General features: G+C 47.9%; 1 protein-coding gene across 3 annotated transcripts in view; it reads right to left on the reverse strand.

Moving 5' to 3' along the window:
• ENTPD6 (ectonucleoside triphosphate diphosphohydrolase 6) overlaps positions 1-9,305 on the reverse strand; it is a 51,026-nt gene extending 41,721 nt beyond the window's left edge. Inside the window, exons 1-2 of one of the 3 annotated variants that reach the window (XM_038751004.1) lie at positions 9,194-9,305; positions 1,798-2,104 (exon numbers count right to left, since the gene is read on the reverse strand). In XM_038751004.1, the coding sequence (XP_038606932.1) occupies positions 1,798-2,059 (262 nt within the window). In that variant the 5' untranslated portion in view covers positions 2,060-2,104; positions 9,194-9,305. Of the gene's footprint in view, positions 1-1,787; positions 2,105-2,916; positions 3,000-9,193 lie in introns of those variants that run through there. The other 2 variants (XM_038751005.1, XM_038751006.1) reach the window with 2 other exon arrangements.
• Positions 9,306-9,535: the final 230 nt, after the last annotated feature.

Below are 9,535 nucleotides of genomic sequence, written 5' to 3' on the forward strand. Positions count from 1 at the left end.
ACTTGTCTGCTGTGTGACCTTGGGCAAGTTGTTTCACGTCTCTGGGTCTCGTCTGTAAAATGGGGATGAAGACTGGGAGCCCTCTGTGGGACAGGGACTGCATCTACTACTCCAGCACTTAGTACGGTGCCTGGCACAGTAAGCGCTTAAACACCACAGTTATTATTCCTTCCCGTCTCAGAGCCACAGGCTGTTCCCCAAGAGATGGGCCAGACCCTACACACAGACCCCCTTTCACCATAAGTCGACCCCAAGTCCCTTCCAAGCAGGCCCTGACTTTATCTTCCTGGGCTGATAGCTGGAGGAGACCCTCCCTCACCTCCCCTCGCCACAGTCTCACCCCGAGTCCTGGGTTATGAGCCACGGACGGGCTCGGCCCCAGGACAGACTTTGGACCAGGCCCGATGTCACTACCAAAAGAAACTGCCTCAGTTTCTCCTCTGGAAAACAGGGATGCCATACCCGCTCAACCTCCTGCCGAGGTTGTGAACCTCGGGGTTTGACGGGGGCCGGGTCTGACCTCCTTATCTGGAATCTCCCCAGTGCTTAGCGAAGACCACGATGACTACTAATGACTACGATGACTTCTACGGAGAAGCAGCGTGGCTCTGCTGCAAGAGCACGGGCTTGGGAGTCAGAGGTCATGGGTTCTAATCCCTGCTCTACCACAGGTCTGCTGTGTGATCTTGGGCAAGTCACTTCACTGAGCCTCAGTTACCTTAACTGTAAAATGGGGATTAAGATTGTGAGCTCCACGTGGGACAACCCGATCACCTTGTATCCCCCCAGTGCTTAGAACAGTGCTTCTATTTATTTTATTTTGTCAATATGTTTTGTTTTCTTGTCTGTCTCCCCCTTCTAGACTGTGAACCTGCTGCTGGGTAGGGACCGTCTCTATATGTTGCCAACTTGTACTTCCCAAGCGCTTAGTACAAGTGCTCTGCACACAGTAAGTGCTCAATAAATACGATTGAATGAATGAATGAAATACCACAATTTTTATCATTATTACTTCTCTGTAGTAACTGATTTTTGTACCTCTCACCCCTGAATGTAACCAAACTCCTCTTAAGCCTGCCAATTCCATAGGGTAACACATTTCAAAAGCTTAGCCCCTGCTGAGGAACTTCTTTAATTTCTCTTGAAACTGCCCCCACCTCCACTCCACCGCACCCCCGACCCTTGACCTGGTGGGATTCATTCATTCATTCATTCAATCGTATTTATTGAATGCTTACTATGTGCAGAGCACTGTACTAAGCGCTTGGGAAGTGCAAGTTGGCAACATATAGAGACGGTCCCTACCCAACAACGGGCTCACAGTCTAGAAGGGGGAGACAGACAACGAAACAAAGCATATTAACAAAATAAAATAAATAGAATAGTAAATATGTACAAGTAAAATAGAGTAATAAATCTGTACAAACATATATACATGTGCGGTGGGGAGGGGAAGGAGGTAGGGCAGGGGGTTGGGGAGGGAGAGAGGATGGAGGGAGCTCAGTCTGGGAAGGCTTCCTGGAGGAGGTGAGCTCTCAGTAGGGCTTTGAAGGCATCTGAGGGACTGTGGTACTTGAAGAACCAGAATTCCACGTTCACCTTATGCACCCTTCATGATATCATAAACTTTGATCCTGTCTCCTGCATATCTTCTTTTTTGCCCACAATGGAGTGTCATTCTTTTAAGGCTGCCCTCCTATAGAGGCTTCTCTATCCCCACCTTTCAACTCATTACACTGTCTCCGATGTAAGTCATGAAAAGAAAAGCGGTGCCAGTTTTTTGCTACCTGAGAGTACCTTTTGCGACCCGGGTAAACTGAAAGATATGGACTCGCGTTCCGGTGCTTCCAGCATCAAACATAATTCCATAGAACACGGCATGATTGTCCATCTCTACCACCAGGTGATCCTGATGGACTCCCCATGGCCCAGCTGCAGTCTCTGCTATGCTGAAGATCGGTTGGGGAGCCCAACGCCATTTTACATACGCAACATAAATGAACAGACATACAAAGAGTCCCAAAGGGTAGGCAATTTTTGATATCTTCATGGTTTCCATCGATCAAGTATACAGTTTTTTCTGATGTCTTCAAGTGCTAGGATTCTGAAAAACAAGAAACATGAATTTCAAGCCAGATGACCATCAGCTAAAATGGAAAGTACAATAGCACACATCCTTCACTGCAGACAAATTGCATCTGAATTATTCTTTTTTCCTCTTGCCAAAATGTGCCTGCACTATTACATTCAATTCCATCATATGTATGTTTTCATTGTGCATTTTGGCTAAAATGCAGTCACAAAATTAAGGATTGTTCTTCAGTATCTAAAGAAATGGTTGTAGGCATATAGGCAGCATCAGAGTTTTTCTCACCCTAGGGTTCTTCAATAATGCAGACCCTCTGATATAAAAAAACTCAGAAGCACCCAGCATTTAGAAGTGCCCTGAGTCAGTACAAATGTGAACAGGAATTAAAAACATGAATAAAAACAACAGACATACTGAGCACACACTGAGCCCTGATGGGGTTTTTTGCCTGGAACACTCAGTTCTGCCAAGAGTGCAAATTTCAGCTAAAACATTCCAGAGAATGAGGGAACATTTATCAAACATGAACTTTTTTGGAAACAACACACTTAGGTATTGGAAGAAATGGTTTGTGCGCACATGCATGGCATCGGAACAGACAAGTACAGGCTCTCCCCAGGAGGATGTGTGTGCAATCTGTTTGCCAAAAATGTGGATGTATTGTGGGATTTGTTTTCCACACACTCAAATAAAACTTGTCGGTGTCCTGTTCCAGAACTAACCCCAACACGATGACAGGTAATTTAAGAGTACACTCCCCAATGGCCCGCTCCCCTCCACTACTCCTAGGGACTTTCCTGATGCCCATTTACAAGTTTCTGCAGTACTTTTTTTTTCTTGTAACCAGGGACTTGCACAACTCCAGCTCAACCTGTGTGCGCTGCCATCGCCGCCACCACCACCATTTCCAGCTGAAAGGGGGAAGGAAAGTGTTATGGGGCTCCAACAGGCTAAATCTCCCAGTCTGGCCTAGGGTCTGAAGGTTCTTGTGAGCAGGACTTGTACTGTACTCTCCCAAGCACTTAGCTCAGTGCTCTGCACACAGAAAGTGCTCAATAAATAGCACTGGTTGCTCCAAATGACCGTGAGCAGTCGGTGCAGCTAAGAATTTGCCTGTCAGCTTTTCCTGCTACAGGAGATTGATATGGTTCAGCAATTTCCCATAAGTCACCCTCTCTCCTCCTCCCATCCCCCACCAATGCTGCAGAGAATTGGGGCTGGAGAGAAGATGAAGCACGACTGCAGTTAATGAATGGGAAGTTGGAGGCCATGGAATGGAAGAGGCTGAAAGGGTTTCTCTAGCTTCAGCAGAAGGCAGCACTGTACTAAGTGCTTGGGAGAGCACAATACAACATTAAAGAGTCACATTCCCTGCCCACAACGGGCTTACAGTCTAGAGTGGGGGGATACAGACATACATAAACAAATAAAATTATAGATATGTACGTAAGTGCTGTGGGTCTGGAAGTGGGGAAGAGCAAAGGGAGCAATCTGGGCAACACAGAAGGGAGTGGGAAATGAGGAATGCCCTCCCTCCTCTAATGTGACACAAAACCACTCTCTCCACTTCAAAGCCTTATTGAAGGCACATCTCCTCCAAGAGGCCTTCCCAGGCTAAGCCCCACTTTTCCTCTTTGCCCACTCATCCCTATCACCCTTTGTTTCTCCCCCCTTTTAGACTGTGAACCCACTGTTGGGTAGGGACTGTCTCTATATGTTGCCAACTTGTACTTCCCATGCGCTTAGTACAGTGCTCTGCACACAGTAAGCGCTCAATAAATACGATTGATTGATTGATTGATTTGTTCTCCCCCCCCCCCATCCCCAAAGCACTTATATATCTGCAGTTTTATTTATTTGTCTTGAGGTCTGTCTTCCCCAGTCTAGACTGTGAGCTCATTGTGGGCAGGGAATGTCACTGTTTACTGTTGTATTGTACTTTCCCAAGCACTTAGCATAGTGCTGTGCACACAATAAGCGCTCAAATACAACTGAATGAAGGAAAAGTGGGGCTTAGTCTGGGAAGGCCTCTTGGAGGAGCTGTGCCTTCAGTAAGGCTTTGAAGGACGGGGAGAGTAATTGTCTGTCAGATTTGAGGAAGGAGGGAGTACCAGGCCAGAGGCATGACGTGGGCTAGAGGTCGGCAGCGAGACAGGCAAGATAGATGTTAGCATTAGAGGAATGAAGAGTGCGGGCTGGGTTGTAGAAGGAGAGATGCAAGGGGAGGTAGGAGAGGGCGAGGTGGTAGGATGCTTTAAAGCCAATGGTGAGTTTTTGTTTGATGTGGAGGTGAACAGCCAACTTTCCCGTCACTGTGGATGGCACTAATAATAATGACAGCATTTGTTAAGCGCGTACTATGTGCAAAGCACTGTTCTAAGCACTGGGGAGGATGCAAGGTAATCAGGTTGTCCCACATGGGGCTCACAGTCTTAATCCCCATTTTTTACAGATGAGGTAACTGAGGCACAGAAAAGTTAAGTGACTTGCCCAAGGTCACACAGCTGACAATTAGCAGAGACAGGATTTGAACCCATGACCTGTGACTCCCAAGCCCGTACTCTTTCCACTGAGCCACGCTGGCATCCTTCCCATCTCACAAGCCCACAACCTTGGTGTCATCCTTGATTCCGCTTTCTCATTCACCCCATACAACCAAACTGTCACCAAAACCTGCCAGTCTTACCTTCACAACATCACCAAGATCTGCCCTTTCCTCTCCATCCAAACCGCTACCTTGTTGGTACAATCTCTCATCCTATCTCGACTGGATTACTGCATCAGCCTCCTCTCTGATCTCCCATCTTCCTGTCTCTCTCCGCTTCAGTCTATACTTCACTCTGCTGCCCGGATTATCTTTCTACAGAAATGCTCTGGCATGTCACCCCCCCTCCTCAAAAATCTCCAGTGGTTGCCTCCCAACCTCCACATGAAGCAAAAACTCCTCACTATTGGCTTTAAAGCTCTCCATCACCTTGCTCCCTCCTACCTCACCTCCATTCTCTCCTTCTACAGCCCAGCCCGCACACTCCGCTCCTCTGCCTGCTAACCTCCCCACTGTGCCTTGTTCTTGCCTGTCCCGCCGTCGACCCCTGGCCCACATCCTACCTTAGCCTGGACTGCTCTCCTTCCTCACCTCCGCCAAACAAGCTCACTTTCCCCCTTCAAGGCCCTATTAAAAGCTCACCTCCTCCAGGAAGCCTTCCCAGACTGAGCCCCCCTTTTCCGCTCCTCCTCCTCCCCTCCCCATCACCCCTACTCCCTCCCTCTGCTCTAACCCTCTCCCCTCCCCACAGCACTTGTGTAGATATGTACATTTTTATTCTATTCACTTTATTAATGACATGTATATATCTATAATTCTATTTATTTATATTGATGCTATTGATGCCTGTCTACTTGCTTTGTTTTGTTGTCTGTCCCCCCCCACCCCCTTCTAGACTGTGAGCCCATTGTTGGGTAGGGACTGTCTCTATTTGTTGCCAAATTGTACTTTTCAAGCACTTAGTACAGTGCTCTGCACACAGAAAGCACTCAAGTACGACTGAATGAATGAATGAACCACTGGAGTTTTTCGAGGAGCGGGGTGACATGTCCTGAATGATTTTGTAGAAAAATGATCCAGGGAGCAGAGTGAAGTTTGGACTGGAGTAGGGACAGACAGGAGATTTATGAAGTAATCCAGGTGGGTTAGGATGCATGACTGTATTAACACGGTAACAGTTTGGATGGAAAGGGTGGGTTTTAGGTTTGTAGTGAAGGTGGGACCAACAGGATTTAGTGATGTTAATGAGGATAATGACAAGATTATGGGCTTGTGAGACATGAAGGATGGCAGTGCCATCTACAGTGTTGGGAAAGCCATGGAGAGGACAGAGTTTGGGTGGAAAGATAAGGAGCTCTGTTTTGGACATGTTAAGTTTGAGGTGATGGGAGGAGATCCAAAGAGATGTCTTGAAGGCATGAGAAGATGTAGAGAGGTAGAGAGATCAGAGCTGGAAATGTAGATCTGGGTACCATCCGCATAGAGGTGGTAGTTGAACCCAAGGGAGCAAATGAGCTCTCGAAGGGAGTGGGAAGTTCCCTATATGGAGGAATGAAACTTCTGTGCTACAGAAAAACTGGATGTGTTCCAATTTGGCCTTCTTCCAAGATTATTTCTCATCTTAATGTTTGCAATTCATCTGTTGAAAAGTCCTTGAACAAAGAACATTAACCCAAAGCAGGACTCAATTTTAAATGCTGCTTTTTAGGGCACTCCTACAGATAGATTTGTTATACTCATAGAGCATTTTACAAAGAAGGTAATAATACATTCATTAGCCCATAACAATGTGCTATAGACCCATCCTTCTCTAGGTGATAGCAACGTCATAAAATAAATAGTACTCTTTCTTATTAGATGAGCAAAATACATTACTGGCTCTGCTGAGTGGCGATTTGAAGGCCAGTTAAACTACAGGGAGATGTGAGCACAGACATACAAGGAGAAGATGTGGAAGTCCCAGACACAGATGGGGTGATGGTTGGGAGGATACTCCCTCTTTGGGTATTAATGACTATTTTTCCCTGAGAATTTTCCCTGAGAATTTAATGTCTTGGGGGGGTTGCATCCACAGTAATTATTCATTTTTATATATTCCTGCCTAAAAACAAAGATGTCCTTTCCTTGTAGACAAGGATGTGCTGACTAGACCAGGAACCATTTCAGAAACAGATTTTTATATATGACAATTACCCTGGTTCTTTGCTGTTCCAACCAGCCTTCTACGGATAGGCATACTGGAGTGAAGATTTTGCTCTCACAAGCAGGCAGTTTGGAAAACTACCCCTGAGGTAGTCTAAGGTTTTTAACCATTTACCTTATTCTAGTGCAATGCCTGCAGAATATAAGAAAACCATAGTTGAAAGTTGAATAGAAAGATAGAAATTTATTTGAATCTGTTTACTCTTAAAGAAAGCACTGCGGTGGGCTGCCCGCCTTGCTTCACAAAACCCAGTTTGTCAACAAATGGCCAGGCCTATGTTGAGCCACAAAAGAACTCCCCAAGCCCTCCTGGGTGATCAGAAGGCTTGGAGTCTCAGGTTTTTGCCACTTATACTCCTTTTCATTTTCTCCCAAGGAAGAAAAAGTCAGCCCCAAACTCTTTCCCAGACACAAAATGTGTACACTTCTGTTGGCTCATTGTGGTCAATGCCTACCAGATGTCCTGTACTGTACTTCCCCAAGCGTTTAGTTCAGTGCTCTCCCCACAGCAGGCATTCGATAAATGCCAGACGGACTGATCTCATCCGAAACGCTCCACACAAATCCACAACTTGCACGCAACCCCCTACATTCACTCACTCCATTAAATTAGCAGAGGTGAGCCCTGGGGTGGGGCTGCCTCAGTTTATGGGCCGCCCCGGGGCCCTCAACGTGGCAAGGGGTGTGGGCAGGCTCAGCAGCTGGCTCGGCTGGATTGGCCCTCTGCCTTAATCCCACAGCTGAGTTTGAGTTTGAGCTGGCTTCCTTCTGGGGGTGGGGAATCATCATCATCATCATCATCAATCGTATTTACTGAGCGCTTACTATGTGCAGAGCACTGTACTAAGCGCTTGGGAAGTACAAATTGGCAACATATAGAGACAGTCCCTACCCAACATTGGGCTCACAGTCTAAAAGGGCTCACAGTCTAAACCCTTCTGGTTTTGCCCCCAGCCATGAAGGAGACCTTCAGCTACTAAACCAGTACCTGTTCCCCCCAGGGGCGGGAGGCTGGGTTGGGGTCAGCTGTGTGACTTTGGGCAAGTCACTTAACTTCTCTGTGCCTCAGTTACCTCATCTGTAAAATGGGGATTGAGACTGTGAGCCCCCCATGGGACAACCTGATCACCTTGTAACCTCCCCAGCGCTTAGAACACATAGTAAATGCTTAATAAAATGCCATTATTATTATTAGGGAGGAGGATGGGTGGGGTGGGGTGGGGGGGCGGCCTGGCAACGGGATCCAAGAGAAGAGAACGACTCCTGGGGGAGAAGCGGTTGCTAAAATGGTTCGCCTTCATTCATTCATTTATATTTATTGAGCGCTTACTATGTGCAAAGCACTGTTGTAAGCACTGAAAGCCTTGTGCCCTGCTGGGGCGGGAGGGCTCACTCTACCCTGAAGTGGGGGCGGGACGGAGGGAGGACCCACTATCCCGGCAGGCGGCTGTGAGGCTAGGGCGGCCTTCAATCAATGGCATTTATTGAGCGCATACTATGTGCAGGGCACTGCGGTAAGCGCTTGGGCGAGGCCAATCCAGAGAAGCAGCGTGGCTCAGTGGAAAGAGCACGGGCTTTGGAGTCAGAGGTCATGGGTTCAAATCCCCCATCCACCAACTGTCAGCCGTGTGACTTTAGGCAAGTCACTTGGGAAGCAGCGTGGCTCAGTGGAAAGAGCCCGGGCTTTGGAGTCAGAGGTCACGGGTTCGAATCCCGGCTCCACCACACGTCTGCTGTGTGACCTTGGGCAAGTCGCTTCACTTCTCGGAGCCTCAGTTACCTCATCTGGAAAATGGGGATGAAGACTGGGAGCCCCACGTGGGACAACCTGATCACCTCGTATCCCCCCCCGGCGCTTAGAACAGTGCTTTGCACATAGTAAGCGCTTAACAAATGCCATCATCATCATCATTCTCTGTGCCTCAGTTCCCTCCTCTGTAAAATGGGGATGAAGACTGTGAGCCCCCACACGGTTTGGAAAAATATGATAAATATGTGCTAAATAAAATAAATATGTAAATATGTAAATAAATATGTGATCACCTCGTAACCTCCCCAGCGCTTAGAACAGTGCTTTGCACATAGTAAGCGCTTAACAAATGCCATCATCATCATCATTCTCTGTGCCTCAGTCCCCTCCTCTGTAAAATGGGGATGAAGACTGTAAGCCCCCACACGGTTTGGAAAAATATGATAAATATGTGCTAAATAAAATATGTAAATAAATATGTGATCACCTCGTAACCTCCCCAGCGCTTAGAACAGTGCTTTGCACATAGTAATAGCTTAATAAATATTATTATTATTATTATCCAACCGAATTAGCAGACACCGTTGCCTGACCCGAGGGGACTTACACTGTAAAGGGGCTGGCCGACGTTCCCTCCAGCTCCCTCTTCCAAAGGCCGGGGCGGGTTGGCCGCTTAGGCGGTACAAGCCACCCTTGTTCCACTTCCTGGCGGGTGGGCACGACCCTACCGGCCACAGGGAGTCCCGGGGCTAGCGGGGGCCACGCACAGGTAGCCACCGGGCTACTAGGCCGCAGAGCAGGCCCAGGCCCCTCCCCTTGCGTGTACGCCAGGCATTGACGAGCAGGGGAGGAGGTGCCCAGCTGCGCGGCCGCAAGCGATTCCTGCCTTGCTCCTCCTCCTTCCTCCTCATCCCAGGCCGAGTGTTTGGGGGCGTTCAGCCGGCCTCCC

Source organism: Tachyglossus aculeatus, chromosome 9, assembly GCF_015852505.1.
Source record: "Tachyglossus aculeatus isolate mTacAcu1 chromosome 9, mTacAcu1.pri, whole genome shotgun sequence".
NCBI classification, from domain to species: domain Eukaryota; kingdom Metazoa; phylum Chordata; class Mammalia; order Monotremata; family Tachyglossidae; genus Tachyglossus; species Tachyglossus aculeatus.